Source organism: Spizellomyces punctatus (assembly GCF_000182565.1).
Source record: "Spizellomyces punctatus DAOM BR117 chromosome Unknown supercont1.14, whole genome shotgun sequence".
Lineage (NCBI taxonomy): Eukaryota > Fungi > Chytridiomycota > Chytridiomycetes > Spizellomycetales > Spizellomycetaceae > Spizellomyces > Spizellomyces punctatus.
In genome coordinates this window covers 614,050-630,164 of record NW_015971550.1, presented here as the reverse complement: position 1 = coordinate 630,164, position 16,115 = coordinate 614,050, and the positions used below count along the sequence as shown (strand labels likewise).

The window sequence follows — 16,115 nt, the reverse complement described above, 5'->3', positions numbered from 1 at the left end:
ACTGGACGTTTAACAAAAGCTGTCACATCCTCACCTATAAGAAATCCTTTGGCTTCAAAGTTTTCTTCTATCTCTTGGACTAGCAGACCCATCATTACGTTCTATAAGAAAAAATGAGGTTTAGGTAGATGCTCTGTATAGACATCTGACGTCAGTTTCATACCATTGGAACCATTCCCCCCTCGATCATGATTTTCTGCACAAATTGACCAATTTCAGAACCCTTAGCGACCTCATTTCGCAATAAATCACCGGTGGAGATATGTTTCAGCTGGTAGTCGTTAGCCAGGCGAGAGCATTGTGTGCCTTTGCCTAGTCAAGGTAAGACGACTTGCAGATAGTGTGTTCTATGGCCAGGGATACTAACCTGACCCAGGGCCACCTTCGATTGGACGCACAAAACATTAGAAGTTGAGGGAGCTGTAACACTAAGAGATAAGGACTCACCCAGAATAAACACGACGTTGGGGTGATTCAATGGCTCTGGCAAGATGAACACCTTTCTGGCTTCTTGATACACTTCATCAATGGCTCGCTCAGAGGAAATCTGATTGTTTTATCCGTCATCAGTGAGGACTTAGATTCACCCACAATACAAGCTGTCATAATGCCAAGCGACACATACCTCTATGACCTTGCCTTTGGCTTTAAACCAATTTATGACCTCCACACTCTCGTCCTGGAATGTTTGGAAGCGTTTCCGTATCGTCTCCAAATTGTCATCTACTCGCCCGCTAGTCTTTCCACGCTCCAAAAGTCGCTGCTCCAACACTGGAAGAGAGCAGTTGAAAAACAAGACTTTGCGACACGGCCCGATCTTGGGAAAATCGTTAGCAACGGGCCTCACGAACACCAAGCATTTTACATACTGATTTTTCGAATTCATGGGCTTGCGACATGGCGCGCGGAAATCCATCTATATGGATCCTTGTTAGGTTTGGGGACTTCATCAATGTGGCATTACTCTCAGCATCTCGGTACATTACCAATGAGGAATCCGTGTGTATCTAGGCCCTTTCCCTCCATTGCACTTCGAAGCAGCTGCATGATAACGCGCTGCCAAAACGTTCAGCCTGTGAGTACCACACATAGAGGCGAGTGACTTCCTAAAGTTTGTCACCGACCATCGGAACCATCTTGCCCTCCTTCATGATTCCTTCAACCTCTCTGCCGATCGCCGATGCTTTTCCAATTTCTGCCCGAAGAAGATCACCGGTAGACAGATGCGTAAGTCCGAATTCTTCCGCTAACCGCACACATTGTGTGCCTTTGCCTTCGCAGACGAGCAGAGCATGGTAAACATATGCATGTGGGAGCACTAGTAACTCGATGACATACCAGATCCGGGGCCGCCTTGATGGTGAGTTCAGCTCAATTAGTCTATCAATTTCGTCCGCACAAGCCAAGGCACATATCTTACCGAGCACGAACACGACATTTGGATGGTTCAAAGGCAGCGGTTCTTCAAAATGTTTTCTCACCGTATTGTAAACTTCATCGACAGGTGGTTCAGACGATATCTACATTCTCACGCAACAAATGTCAGTACGGATAATGTCAGACACACCCGTGACTGAACACATTTTTACCTTTATGCACTTTCCTTTTCTTTCAAAATCTTGGATAACAGGCAACGATGTTTCAATAAATGTTCTGAACCTCTTCTTGATAGTTTCAATGTTGTCATCTGCTCGTCCGCTTGTCTCGCCACGCTTCAGTAAACGCTTTTCGAGCTGCTCTTCAGAGCACTCAAAGTACAAGACGAATTTACATGGTCGAATCTGCATTTCGAAGAATAGTATGCTGTGAGCAAACAATCTGCAGTCAAGAATTGAGACCAGTATATGCACCTCTTCTTCGAAAGCCGTCGCCTGGTCAAGTTGTCGCGGAAACCCGTCAATGAGAAATCCTTCTGACGCCTCTGCTCTTTCCATGGCTTCACGAAGGAGTCGGACCGTGACATGCTGGCGTATTAGAGTGTGAGAGATTGACCACAGGACACAAAACTGCAAGACATTTTGTAATGAATACCATGGGTACAATCCTTCCCTCGCGCATCATCAAGTCCAGCTCTCTACCAAGATCGGAGCCAGTGGCGACTTCAGCGCGGAGAAGATCCCCGGCGGAAAGATGAGTGTAGTTAAAGTCCTTTGCAATCTGTGCGCATTGCGTTCCCTTTCCTGGGGCAGTAAATTCCAGATTGAGTTTCGCAGCTGCGTGAAAATATCTGGTAGAGTACAAGACCACATACCGCATCCAGGGCCTCCCAATACAAACACAATGTTATCCCAAGCCTTGCCCAACACTTGTTTTCTTTCAGGAACCGCCAAGGTCTGAGTGATTTCCTCCCCAGATTCCTTTACTTGCACGGGCTCAGGTGCACTCGACGTCGAAACGCTCTGCACTGGCACTTGCTGGTCTAGTGTAGGTACGTCTGCGATGTTGGCAGCTTTGATAGGAGGCAAAGGTGTTGGACCTCCCAGTGTCCTTGTTGCTGGACGACTTTGGGTCGTCATCGGCTCAGTGCCACTGGGAAGAGGTGACTGGGGCGACTCTGGTTCCAAACTACGTTCTTCTACCCTTTTTGTGGCTGATTTGATTGGCCGAGCGTCGGTGTCCCGGGCGCCACTGTCATTCCTTCGCAAGAGCGGTTTGGATGACACATCCAGCAAGATCCCAGGCCCACTCACGACTGGACTGAACTGCTGCTGCATAGGAGGTAATGTATGAGGGGCTGGCGGTTTCTTTCGCAGGGGAGGAACAACCGCTTTAGATTTTCTTTGCTCTGGCTGTCGTCCGGGCAATTCTTTACGTTGAGTTGAAGTCGACGTTGATGATGGAATGAAAATGTCCCACTTTAGTTTTGCCTTTCCACCAGGCAGATCCCCCAGGCGGATACGATGCACGCAGTCTTCAATGTAAGCAAGTGGATCATCCGGCCTGGTAAAGGTCAGGCCCGTCACGATACTCTTTAAACAAACTGTGTGTCAATGGACACCCAAAAACAAAGGACTTTTGAGCCAAACACCGACCTCTAAAATCTGATTAATGTGATTTCGCTCAAAGTATGTTGTTGCATCCAAATGTGGATCTGGTGGAAAAGGTTGATTTCTGCTCATGTTCTTGTCCAGAGAATCCAAAAGATGTGTATGTGGTCCAAGGTCTCCCGGCACAATGAGTAAAAAATCACACTATGATACAGGACAGAAACTCGGCCATTCAAGGAATGTTACGAATATAGTGTCATGACATTTAATTGGCAAAGGAATATGGAGGGTATCTACGGGAAATGATCCTTTATTGCCAAAGGGGAACAATAGAATGCTGACGCCGCCAGCTCCCTTAACCGATCGACCTACAAACCCCCATCTCGAACAAGTGCAGCACATGCACTGACAAACAAAATGCCCATGCACAACGACATGGCAACTACAATGCGCACAAGCGGAATTGGCCGTCCGACATGCTTATGTAAGCCGTACCGTTTGTCCGAAAACTTAAAAATTGTAATTTTTTGCGCTAGTGAGCGGCTCATCCGTGCGACCAGCCGACTTGCAAAAAAAACGGCAGGCGTAAAAAGAAGGAAGGGAAAAAAATGGGTATTAAAGTGCCAGCACCTCCGCTTCCTCCCCCCCAACGTGTTCCTCCTCATTTCAACACTTTCGGATTGCAAGCTGGTCTTTGCACTGCCGTGTTTGTGCGTCTGTATTATATATATAGAATTACATAGAACGTAAAGCGCAGGTCGCCCTCTCTCATTATGGTCAAGTTGGCAAGTATCATGGTTATCGCCGTCGCGGCTCTCAGTGCGACGGACTCTGTATCCGCTGCGGGTCTAAAGTGCAGGCGCCGGCTCGCTGCACGTCACGAGGGAAACTGCAAGAAGCGGGTCACATCAACAGCCGCAGTCTTTCCCACAGCGACGCCAGAACCTCCTTCATATGTGGAACTGCCCAAAGTCGTGCCGACACCTGCGCTTCCCGCTCCGAAACCCGTCGATTCGCCAAAACCTATTTCTACACCTAAACCGGAACCGGCCAAGTTCGTGTCCGTACCCACCGTACCCAAACCCAAACCCGAACCCACGCCGACTCCTATTCCAAAGCCAGAGCCCAAACCGGTCCCAAAGGGCTCATTCCAGGATGATTGTCTCGCCACTCACAACCGCCTTCGTGCTCAAGATGGCAAGGGCGCTCTCGTGTGGTCAGCCAAGGCTGCTGCACATGCTCAGAACTGGGCCAACACGCTTGCGGCCTCTGGCAAATTTGATCTTGAACATTCGGGAGGTCCCTTTGGTGAAAATCTTTTTGCCTCTTCAACAAGTGGCGACGAGAATCAGGCGTGCGGACCTGCCGTTCAGAGTTGGTACGATGAAAAGAGCTTAATGCCCAAAAGTGGGCTGATTGGCGATGGCGACTTTCACGCCTATGGACATTACTCTCAAGTTGTATGGGGCACGACAAAGGAATTGGGTTGTGCCCTCGGTGTGAATGACGGAACTGGCCAAAAGCTTTCATTTGTTGTCTGCGAGTACTTTCCTGCGTGAGTTTTTTTGACATGTCTCCTGCGTTATTAATAAGGGATACCAAGTTTTTAATCCTTTTTTCTTGCTTTGACAGCGGCAACTTTGTTGGCCAACCGATTCCTTGAAATATCAACAGTTGGGGCTCGGTGTTCTTCTATGAAACTTTCGCTCCCGTCCCTTTCACTCGGGCGAGTTTTTACACTTAGAAACTTCAGTGTACCTGGAGCGCGGGCCGCTTTGTGTTTACTGTTTAGAAGTTGCTCTTAGATTTATGTACGCAAAAAACAAGAAATAAAAATTCAGTAGATTTCAATGGCTGGAATGGATTTGGATGGGCCGGGGGAAGATGATCAAGTTTATGTTTTGGGAGATATCAAAAAACAAAAAAAACAGACATATAAAATAACAAAGAAAAAAAAGAAAAAAACGTTTTCGAAATGCTCGGTTTCCTGGCCGTTTTGAAAGCAATCTCTAGGTTTTTGCTGCTGCTGTGTGTGTGTTCGTTTGGGCCTTGAGTGTGATTTGTTGGTCACGGCCCGTTTGTTTTGCACGCCGTGGTTTCAAGAGTTGGCGACAAGGGAGCACACATTCAAGTTGAAAATGCAAACCAGCTAAAAAGGAGAGAGCGCAGCACAAGCAAAAAAAAAAAAATAAACAAGTGACGACACTATTTGAACTTTGATTTTGTTGACGTCGTTTGGCGGAAGGAGAAGGGTCGAAATAGAAAAGAAGAAAATATCGGGGCGAGACAACTGCTTTGACTTGTTACTGCGCATCGACGAGTTTATAAACGAAACCAGCCCAGACACAGCACACCCGAGCACACACAACGCGCGCAGTCCTTTATATTTTGGAGGGGTCGGGCCAGCTAGCGCGAAGAAAAGTGTCCATTTCAAGCACTCCTCCTCCTTCCCATCTCCTACCTAGAAAGACAATGGTTCGACAGTCCAACTTTTCCTCCCTACACCCGTCAACAGGAGCCATAACTCTGACACCCAACCACTATGACAAACGCGCATTGACGTGTACAGACCCACTTGCCCTTTCACACAGCCTGCTGAACTTGACGTACTTGACGTGCACACATGCAAGAATAGCGCAGGTACTGGCTGTCGACGGCGGGCTAGAGTGTCTGGTGAGGATTGTGCTGAAAGGAGTACAGAAAGTCAGTGTGGCCAAAGGAGCGCGAGCACAGCAATGGGGAGTGTGCATTGTGGCCGGAGTGTGCTGTCTGAGCAACGTTGCTGTCCGTGGAAATCAGCGACTGCGGCGACGTTTGGTGGAGGCCAAGGTGATCCCGGTCTTGATTGTTGTTTTGAGCGGCGCCTTTGCGGCGGGAGGCGGGAAAGGTCCTGCGCTAAAGACGACTGCGGACGGTCAGGATGTCCTTTCTCCACTGGCGGCGGCTGCCATGGCCGTTGAATCACAGGATGGTTCGCCCAACATGCCTACCACGTACCCACAATCGTTGCAACCCGAACTATCCGCAACTACAGCAGATTCCCTTCCACCAGATAACTCCAACGGGACATTACTTGGTCTTCCGAGTCCCAATCTCTCAAGCACCGCAGATATAGAACAGACAACATCAACAACAACGACGACGACGACGACGACGACGACAAGTTCAATCACGACTCCTCTTGTACCTGCCTCCACACATCCTACGCTTCTGCCAGCCTTGAAGCTGACTGCATACCTCTCGAAATACGCCAGTCTCCGGGCACACCTCCATGGCAGCACACCCAATATTTTTGCACTTACGGAACACTTTACCGGTCCCCAATATAATCCAGAGATTCGACGATGGGCAATCATATGCATGAGAAACGCGTTCAAAAGATCCGACGGATGTCAGCCCTTTCGAAGATGCGGCAACTTTGGACCGGAAAAGAGATTCGAAAACGCCTGTGGGCGCGTAGAAAAAATCGAAAGAGAATTTCTAAAATGCTCACGGTGTAGAAGGGTTGTGTATTGCAGGTATGTCTGAGACTACTTTTTTCTCAGAGATTTCTCCATCTCATTAGCAATCTTGTTTGTGATAGCAAACAATGCCAGCGCGCGTCATGGATTGCCCACCGAAATTGGTGCTTGAAAGTTGAGGGACGATGTGGAAGTTTGGTAGAACGTGAAGCAAGCATTTCGGGACGGGGAGATGAAGAGCGCTTGGAATCATAGTCGACCGCTGGTATATACTTGGAGATGACTGCGGGATCATCCATACTTAATGAGATTTATATGCAGTTTTATCCTATGGCTACTGTTTGGAATATATAATAGATATTGCGTACCAATGGCCCTCAGTCCTGTACTTTCTTTTGCTTTTCTGTGACTGCGCAGGACATGTCGTTTGACTCCAAGCGTCGTTATCGTCCTGGTTGCCTGTAGTCATGTCACGTGTCATGTGGGTTAACTGACTGACAGCCTTTCTGTTGGCGAAGCTTCTTCCATTTCGCACTACACATTTTTGCGAATTAAACATAATGTCGGACAGCCAAGAAAAAACCGGACCATCCTGGTGGGATGATATGAGCTATGGTATATTCTGTTCCAATGATTCGCACCGCAACCGACGCTAACATTTTGACATACCAGAAACCTACGACATTGCTGAACAAGAAATGATGAACGTTCGGCGGGCGAACATTGCCAAAAGCCTCTTCTGCCATATCTGCCGAAAACAACTTCCACAGTCGAGGTACGCCTAACTTGCATAGTTAGGCAATGTTTCAACTCTCACCCAATCACCTAGATTCTCGCCCGAAGAACAAGCCATGCATTGCACCTCGCCGCCTGGTCCTTGGTTCCCCTTCAAGGATCGTCTCAAGAACAGGCATCACAATCACGCTTGCATCGACTGTACCGCAACCCCTGAGACTCATCTCCGATGCAAGTGCTGTTACAGGATCCTGCTCAAAAGCTCCTTCTCAAAAGTGCAGAGACGGGAAGTACTTCCGACATGTGAACAGTGTGTAAAATGGGGAGAGCGCGCATGGATGCAAACGAACGATTTCAATGAAGATGCTGATGGTTCTGCAAAAGATGATATGACCGTTGAGTGAACCAGGTCAAGATTCACAAAATATCAGAAAAATGAGAACGTTGATTGTGTCGTGGGAGCTTGAATCGCAAGTGAGGGATGCAAGTGAATCGTAGGCGAGCTTATTGTTTGCATTTATTGCCTTTTGCAAATTGCTGTTTAAATGAATACATGTCGTAAAGTACTAAAGTCAAAAGTAGTTGACTTGCACAATGAGACCTGCTTACCTGCTGGATTACATGAAGTGATCGTAGTCACGTGATATTACTCTGCTGTGGACGATGGCACAACTTTTTGCGATGAAACCATCTGCGGTGATCAGGTAGCATTTGGCTTTTGAAGGTGTTTTGATTTTGCAAGTCTGGACTGTTAATTCTTGAGCCTTCGACCTTGTGTTCCTCCGGACTTACAGATACCCATCCATTTTGTTATGGAGCGTCCAGTCTCAACTCCTGCAGTGCACCGTCTACCGACCTATGAGACGGTGAGCAATGGCACATATTGGGTAACACCCAAAAAAGAACCAGAAAGCCCCCCAACATCTCGTATAGGCGACATCAACTGTGAACCAAGCCCACGCTCCTTGTCATACGAAATGCTGGGAGTACATGCCGATGAGCCCGTTACCGCCGGAATAAGAACTCCCCTGAACGGCTTGGCAGAAGTAGATGATATCGGAATGGGTTCACCAAGTGGAGGATCTAATGGTGCGTCTGATATGGTGCCCACAAATATTCAGACCGCAGCTGCATCCTTTCCTGCCTTGCTGAACATATGGGCACGTTTCGCCACCGCGAAGCCGGTTGGGAGATCTCCCATAAGTGAAATGCAAAGTGTACTGGAGTCTGTACCAGCAAGTTCAACTGTACAGGCAGGCGATAAACTGTTTGCAGCTGTGGATAATGGACGAGTGTCCTTACGTAACAATGAAGAACCGGTCACCTGCAGACCAGAGGGATCCGGGCTGCTTGGTCGCACCGCTGCCGCTATCCATAATGCGAACGATGAAATTAAACAGCGAGAGCTTTATCAATTACAGTTGGAGATACTTGAGCACTCGGAGAAAGTGGATCTAGTCGAAAATCAGTTCATTGAAGACATGAATGCCTCCTATCAGCATCAAGCTGAAATTGCGAGATTGGCTAACGAATGTGATTCTCTACGAGCGCGCATTATGAACTTGCAAAAAGAACTAGTCGAAAAAGAAGCCCACAAGCAGCGTGTAGACGGAGCAAGGAATCAGCTTTCCCTAAAATTGGCAATGTCGAAGCAACAGTTGGGTGAAATGAAAGCTGAAGCCGCAACAAAGCGTGCTGACCTACTGGCTCGATTGAAATATGTCCAAATTGGTCAAAATGCGGGAGTTCAACCCCTTGGGATATCCAGCCTTGAAAAACATACAGGCATTCCAAACCAGTTGATGTCCACCCTCAACTCAAATGTGCTTGATACAAGCAAACCCCCTTTGTCTAGTAATGAAATTGCGATGCAGACTGAGGGAAATGCTTCTAATCGCGCGATGTTACCCATCTTGAAAAACAAGGGAGCTGCTGTTGAGAGCAGATGGTCCCCGATTTCGGAAATTGAGACGGCACCAGAGGCACCTCTTGAAGATGCTGTGCAAAAGCTTTTCGAAAGCATATCCCAGACTCCTAGAAGATTAGGCTCTGAGCCGCAGGGTGAAAGCCGTACTGACGAGAGGCCTGTCGTAATTTCGATTATAGAGAGAGATACTGATTCTTCGAAGCAGGCCTTGTCAGAATCACGCGCTGTAACACCAACACGAGGCAACGACAACAGGCGTACGGAAAAGTCCCGTAGTCCCGAGAGGACTAGTGCAAATCCCTATTTGCTCGCATCTGGAAAACGACAACGTGTATGCCTACATTGGAATCGTGGCAACTGCATTCATCGCAATTGTTACCATTTGCATCAATGCGCTTATTGCGGCTCGTCTGCCCATACCTTTGTGGAGTGTGACAGGAAGGCACAAATCTGTCTTCACTGGAACAAAAGTCATTGCGACCTAAGCCGGTGCCCTCGTTTGAATGTCTGTATGATTTGTCATGGAGACCATGGAATGTTCGAGTGTCCTCATAAAGACAAGGTCAAGCCAGAAATGCCGGGCAGGAAGTATACGGACTTTTGTCAAAACTGGAACTCGAGTGGACTTTGTGGCTTTGATACCTGCAGTACGTGTAATGATCATTGTCTCAACACATCATGGTTGAATGTGATGCCTAAATAAACTCGGACAATAACACTAACCCCATCATTACTCAGAACGAGTTCACCGATGCATAAATTGCGGCGGTGCCCATCCCAGCTTAGATTGTCCGGTAGTTGTAACCCGTTATGTGAATCGGTCAGTCCCTCCACCGATCGCGTACCCGGAAGAGAGCTTTGCAGCCGGGCGACGAAGTCCCGCACCCCGTTCGCGGCAGCATACGTCTGACAGTGCGACAATGGACGTAGGTAGTCATCGCAAGCGTGGCCGATATGAAGGGGAAACTGGCGAACGCGAAGGTCGGAACAAGAAGTTCAAAATTCAATTGCAAGAAACCACACCACGCAAGTTTAAGCAAAGCGTGCCTGCCATCAATGCTGTTCCGCAAAACGGAAGAACATGCCACTATTGGAATAATAACAAAGGATACTGTAGAAACGGCAGTCAGTGCCGCTTCCTTCATACATGCGAAACATGTGGCTCGCATGAGCATTCTGCAACAGTCTGTTCGATCGTCGCCTCCTGATCACAGCGGGTTGCGTAGGACGATAGGACGTGTTATATAGCTGTATCATCACATTGTACTTAGGTTGGCTGACAAGCACATTCTGAAGCCGTAAATGTAGTCACTCATTTGAGTATGCATCTATTCAAACCGGACCAATTGTCGTCAGCTATTTGCACCAGGGCGTTTTTCGAAAATGCAACGCTTTGATTACGTAATGTCGATCAATGCTGCGCACCATCTGGTGAAACCTGTCAACCATTATCAATCTGGCGTGCCTGCGATCATGGCTCGCATCTTGGCCAACCCAAGGAGGTCTAAAGGAAAGGACCCCGCAGCTGGACCACAGAACACGAGTCCACAATCAAATTGCGTTCATCCTAACAATCATGACAAGAGTACCGGGGCCGCCAAGCTCATCGAAACCATAACAAACGAGCTCCAGTGCAGCATCTGTTTTGAGCTGTATCGCGACGTGAGAAGAACGCCGTGTGATCATATGTATTGCCGGTATGTCACTCTATCTGCTCTGGCTAGCAACTGTCAATCATAGCTTTCCTGGTTTCGTGCGCAGGACTTGCATTGAACAGTCGCTACGACGCTATCAAAAGTGCCCGTTATGCGCAAGAAAGGTACGACGCTGGGTACACCAAACGGTAGAGAATACCGCAGTGGCTCAAGTCTCATATTTTTCAAGGTTGCCGTGCGTGAATTATCCCCATGCCTCAAGGTCCAAGATCTCGCTGATCACCTGCGAGGTCATATTGCAGAAACGCCAAGTGGGTCGTCTCCATCTCTACCTGTGAGGTCCAGGGATGGAGTTTTGGACTTGACCAATGTAAGCATTTTGATGTGACGGGTAACCCAATAGTGCGTATTAAGGAACCACAACTTGTATCTGGTTTTCAGGTCATAGCAGGTCGACCTGGTCCTCAAATCCCAGGGAACCAGGCGTCAGGCTCGCAGCGTTCGCGCTTTGAATCGTCCAGAAACTCGGGGCCAGATACTCAACGTCCTCGCTTTCAACCTTCAGACAAGGTCATTTTTAGCGATGGGCGCAGGCTTGGCGTCTCTATGTTGAGCCCGAGGGATGGAGACCATGACAGTGATGTTTCGACTTCAGAGCAAGGTGAGAAGTGCACGCTATTTGCCGGTCCGCAAAAGGTGCTCATTTTCGTGTATCATAAGGGCACTCTACCAATCCAACGAACGGAACCACAGGTAACAACCCTCCTTCCAGTCCGACTCGAAGGCGTATCGCCCGCCCGCGTGGGAGATTCGCACCAAGTGAACCACCAGTACCTCCCCCACAAGAACCTCCGGCGACCTTCACGTTCGGAAGCGGTCTTTCAACAGGTTTCTCCTTTGATGCACCGGACACAACAAACGCAGACGGCGCAAACGCAAGATCAGGGAACAGAGGAGGTCGCTCCCCGTGGCTCACGGATCTGGCTTCACGCTTTGATCAAACAGTGGGCTTGGTAGGCAGTGCAAGCACGCCTGCATCTGGTTCAAGCGACAGTTCCCATCGGATGCGTTCTCCGCGGCGATCACGTTGGAACAAAAATGTATTGTCTGAATCAGGCCCATCCTCCTCCAGTTCTGGTGGGTCCTCAGTTGGTCAGCCGCGCCGGTCTACTCCTCCGTCCGCAACGTCCAACAGGTCAAGCGGTGATGATCTCCATGAAAAATATAAGCGCTTCTGTGAGCGGAAACAGATGAACACGAAGTGGATGACGAATGATCGGGAGGCCGTTAGGCTTGCCAGAGATTTAAAATTGTGTTTGGCTGTACGTTGAGAGGATGTTCATCTACATTTGAATCCTCTGCTCATTCACATTGTTTCACTAGGGATTCGACTGTTGTGATTGCCGGGTAGCCTGCCAACGCGGAGAGGGAATCATATTGACTTGCAAGCACACGATATGCACGAAATGCTTCAGGAAACGCATAGTCGAAAGTATGAGAACCAAGGATATTGTAAAATGCCCGACAGCACAGTGTGATTCTGTCGTGACCACAAGAGAGGTAGATATAATACTAGGATTGAACCGGGCGGCCGGGTACGAAGCTGTGGAATTGGCCTGGATAAAGCGAGCGTTTCAAAATGATCAAGCGTAGTAGCACGGCGATAGCGATTGCATTAGATGGTGTATATATGAAACTAGGAGCATGTATGAGAGGCGGGCGATATGTCGTATTGATATCCTTAATGGTCAAATTGCAACATTGCATTTGTTATTTTCCTTGCAAGTACTCGGATTCAGTTGGGTTCAGGAGGTGAATATGATTCTTTGTAACGATCGAAAGTTCTACTTGACTCACGTCGATTAGTATGTTCATTCTCGTCCTTAAAGCGCAACAAGGGATTTGGCTAATTGGCCAGAAACGCAGCCGACAATTGCTGGTACTATTACGCACTCCAACTTGCTTAACCGCTACAATGGCAGTTCTAATGTGGGATTGAGGCCATTACCGTATTTTGCAAGTGTCAGAGATGGCACATTATTATGCTATATCATTGCTACAGCAAGGTTGATATCTGTGGATCCATTCTGAACAAATATTCTAACCATCCTTCATGGTAACGTCTAAAGTAGGCAGATATTACAGTTAATAGCAGGGGATTCTGAAAGATGGACATCACGATAGCTGAGGAGTAGGATTATCATGATGCACCATGTCAGATAAACTATGATGCCAAAAGGGTTCTTGCCAAAAGATGGTGATCCCAAGTCAATGCCTAAATAAAATGCTCGATTTCGACATGATATTTAGCATACCATTTGATGAAGGAAATCCGTACGCGATTGACAGGCTACCTAACAAACCTATTTCCAACTAGCAGAATGCATTTGCATTATTGTTTTCATGCAGACAGTTTCTAATTCCGTTTCACTTTTCAAAAGATGTCAAATAAATCAATAATTCAAATAACCAACTTGTACGATTGGGGTGATAACCTATATACATTAGCACACTACAAATCCCTGATACAATCTGATACGCCCGCTCTAATGGTATTGCCTACCACCAACGCAAAATAGTTAATAGTTCTTGTTAATAGTTCTTGTACGTCGTACATAACTCCATCAAATCTGATAAATGTTTCTGAATCAGAATCTCCTCTGCCCATTCGTGTTCTTTGTCATGTCCGGATGCTACATTGTGTGCGCATTCATGGGCAAATATGACGAACCACCACATCAAAACCTCCGGAATCTCATACGACTCGACTCTCTTCCGGTGCAGCACATCAAAATATCGAAGGTTGTAGTAGAGGATTCCGCCTTTGTTGAACGCTATCAAACCCTTACCTTCCCAAAATATGTGCACCTTGGTTTTCGGATATTTGAAGAGATTTGCCAGAGGTGCGAGAACGAGGTCCCAGAAGACATCACGAAGGTTAAGAATTTCTGCTCCGGGTGGGGAAGTGGTATTGGCGTCGATGTAGAGATTGTGAACTTTTACGAGGTTCAAACAAGGACATCCGTCACACGTCACCAGTTTCCATTTCTTGACTGGATTCGCGACGTGGAGGATAGAGTCTGGGGCACTAGAGCTGGCATTGCGCGCATATTCTTGGACGTCTCTTACAATATCATTCGCCAAGGATTCCAAGTCAGTTGGCTTGACAGGAAGACGAGGGCCTTCATCACCGGTGTCCTGCGCAATATCGGGTGGAGGTTGAGTTTTGGTACCCGTATGGCGGCGATTGCCCGCTTCGCCTGTTGAGGATGAGCGCAAAGGGGTGCCACCAGGATTCGTCTCTTGCTCCCTCGGATTACTGAAGGCGCTTCCAATCTTCTGCTGCTCTTCCTCTTCTTGCGCAACAGAGGGGGGCAAGTTTTGCATGAAGCCCTCTAAACTCCTCCTCAACATCGTTTTCTCCAGTTTACGTTGCATGGAACGGTTTCCGTTTGACAGAAGCACCTTCAACGCATCAATAACGCACATCTGCACACACATACAATCAGTCCTATCACATTTCTCCCCAGTCTGCTTACGTTGAATTCGGTGTGCAGCGGGTCGATTTAATAAGTTCCCGTCAATGATATATCCCTTGCCGCTAGGAAGATTTGGAACAGGGACGTCGATGACAACGGTCTGGTTCGGGTTTTCGCGATTGATCGGGAAAGCCTTGAATGCGATGGCCTCACGAGGGATTTGGAAGAATGAATAGATAGCTTTACATAAATCATCTGCAAATGCGGCAATCGGCGAAAGGTCATAGTCAGGCTGTCGTTTTGCCTCCTCTTTCTTCCGGTCCCATAATTGGGTAAGCTTCTGATAAAATCTGGAGAGTTCAAGGATGTTGAACACATCTTGCGGAACTTCAATGACGTAGGCTCCCAGATAAGTTGCCTGTTTCGCATCATCCTGCTCGTATTTCAAGAAAGGAAAGAAGTGCTGAAGATCGTCTTCGACTAGCGGACGCATGGCAACAGACGATGCGAGGGCAAAAAAGATGTAATCTGCAAAGATCTGGTCGACCTTTCTATCATTAGAGTTGCGGAGTTGGTTGGAAAGCCCCCCAGATGTTTGAGACTGCTGCATCAACATCTTTAATAGATAGGCAGCGAACGTGCGCTTATCGCTTGGCGAGATCAGTGTATCGAGTGAACTGAATAAACCGGGAACAAAGCGTAGGATTTTGCCCGGATACAGAGTGTTTCGGTCCCGACTCAACCCTAACAAATTGTAGTTCGTCTGTGGCCCGATATAATTCACAGCAAATCCCCACTCAACACTCTTCCCGTCCACACGGCCTTTCACGCGGAGGTCTGTATCTGCGATGCATTTGATGTCTTTCACGTACAAGTTGCCGAATAATTCCGGAACATCAACAATCACTTCGATGTCCGTAGTCCTTAGAATATTGGTTTGGATGTTCGGGTATGCGGCTCGATGCAGGAATAGATAGTCGGCGGTGTCAATGGGCCGAAGCGTGAAGTTTCGCCGTAGAGGAAAGCGTACTCCGGAATCGTTCAGCAGATCAACTATTGCGGTAGTGGCCTGTGGGCTGGAAAGGTGTTGGAACCTGAGTTGTAAAATATCTTCCTGGTCGTACTCAAAGGTCCACAGATTCCATCCAGTGAAATATCGCACGCGGGCACCCTCGGCAGTTAGTCGGTTAATAGCCACCTTGACCCCTTCCCCAAAATAGCCGGCACTGCGGGTGTCATTGCGTTTGCTGGATTTTCCCATTGCCATCATATGTCGCTTCAGCACCGTCCCATAATTGGTAAAGTAGGTTCTGACGGCAGCCTCCCCTTTCGGATCCGTCAAAATCAGCTCACAGACGTATCCCAACGCCAATAGGGTGGTTTTATCACAAACACCAAAGAATCTGACCTTCCCGACGTTGCCAACCCGGCACTCCGTTGCTACAAAGGCAGGTTCTCCTCTAGCCAATGAACGACATTGATCAATCCAGTTCTGCAAGAATTCTCTCTGGGTTGTGAACGATGTCGATGTCTCGTGATAGGTTCTGTGAATGTTCAAGTCCTTGCGAGGGTCTTGGTCAGGTGTGCACTCTGGCAAGGGAGGCATTCCGCGTGTATTTAAGAGAAATTCGTTCACATAACTTGAGTGCTGTTGCTCAAGAATATGGATGTGGGCCATCTTAATGCGCTAAGAAGCGATGGCAGCCGAAGACGTATCGGGTTCTCCTCCTGTGCAGCTGCCTATCTATGGCAGCAGCTGTCAGAGGCATTGAATAACATTAATGGTCGGTCGAAATTCTCAACGTATTAGTAGTGACATTATCTCTATTAATAGTAGCATTTGCCTGTCAAACCATGCGCACTTAATGGTT

General features: G+C 47.9%; 6 protein-coding genes across 6 annotated transcripts; 4 read left to right on the top strand and 2 right to left on the bottom strand.

Annotated features, from left to right (window-relative positions):
- Positions 1-29: 29 nt before the first annotated feature.
- SPPG_07191 (UMP-CMP kinase) lies at positions 30-3,257 on the bottom strand (the record flags this gene model as incomplete). Its single annotated transcript, XM_016755362.1, has 15 exons — positions 3,033-3,257; positions 2,252-2,969; positions 2,032-2,180; positions 1,851-1,964; positions 1,590-1,781; positions 1,421-1,520; positions 1,339-1,353; positions 1,125-1,273; positions 987-1,056; positions 870-916; positions 626-817; positions 448-547; positions 368-382; positions 164-312; positions 30-101 (listed from the first exon to the last, which is right to left on the bottom strand). Coding segments are annotated over exons 1-15 (2,169 nt in total), but the record flags the coding sequence as incomplete, so codon positions are not given.
- A 299-nt stretch (positions 3,258-3,556) lies between these two features.
- Positions 3,557-5,018, top strand: SPPG_07190 (uncharacterized protein). The gene is made up of 2 exons (XM_016755361.1): positions 3,557-4,542; positions 4,620-5,018. The coding sequence occupies exons 1-2, from the start codon at positions 3,761-3,763 to the stop codon at positions 4,648-4,650; spliced, it is 813 nt and encodes a 270-aa protein (XP_016605768.1). The 5' UTR covers positions 3,557-3,760; the 3' UTR covers positions 4,651-5,018.
- Positions 5,019-5,238: 220 nt separating this feature from the next.
- Positions 5,239-6,828, top strand: SPPG_07189 (uncharacterized protein). The gene is made up of 2 exons (XM_016755360.1): positions 5,239-6,505; positions 6,571-6,828. The coding sequence occupies exons 1-2, from the start codon at positions 5,460-5,462 to the stop codon at positions 6,701-6,703; spliced, it is 1,179 nt and encodes a 392-aa protein (XP_016605767.1). The 5' UTR covers positions 5,239-5,459; the 3' UTR covers positions 6,704-6,828.
- A 1,051-nt stretch (positions 6,829-7,879) lies between these two features.
- Positions 7,880-10,474, top strand: SPPG_09450 (uncharacterized protein). The gene is made up of 2 exons (XM_016757616.1): positions 7,880-9,757; positions 9,849-10,474. Exons 1-2 carry the CDS (start codon positions 7,996-7,998, stop codon positions 10,316-10,318), a joined length of 2,232 nt encoding a protein of 743 aa, XP_016605766.1. The 5' UTR covers positions 7,880-7,995; the 3' UTR covers positions 10,319-10,474.
- Positions 10,475-10,514: 40 nt separating this feature from the next.
- Positions 10,515-12,595, top strand: SPPG_09449 (uncharacterized protein; the record flags this gene model as incomplete). Its single annotated transcript, XM_016757615.1, has 6 exons — positions 10,515-10,807; positions 10,872-10,929; positions 10,995-11,135; positions 11,207-11,426; positions 11,486-12,087; positions 12,149-12,595. 6 exons carry the CDS (start codon positions 10,515-10,517, stop codon positions 12,416-12,418), a joined length of 1,584 nt encoding a protein of 527 aa, XP_016605765.1. The 3' UTR covers positions 12,419-12,595.
- A 578-nt stretch (positions 12,596-13,173) lies between these two features.
- On the bottom strand, positions 13,174-15,850 carry SPPG_07186 (uncharacterized protein; the record flags this gene model as incomplete). The annotated part of the gene is made up of 1 exon (XM_016755359.1): positions 13,174-15,850. One exon carries the CDS (start codon positions 15,848-15,850, stop codon positions 13,358-13,360), a length of 2,493 nt encoding a protein of 830 aa, XP_016605764.1. The 3' UTR covers positions 13,174-13,357.
- Between the last annotated feature and the right edge of the window lie 265 nt (positions 15,851-16,115).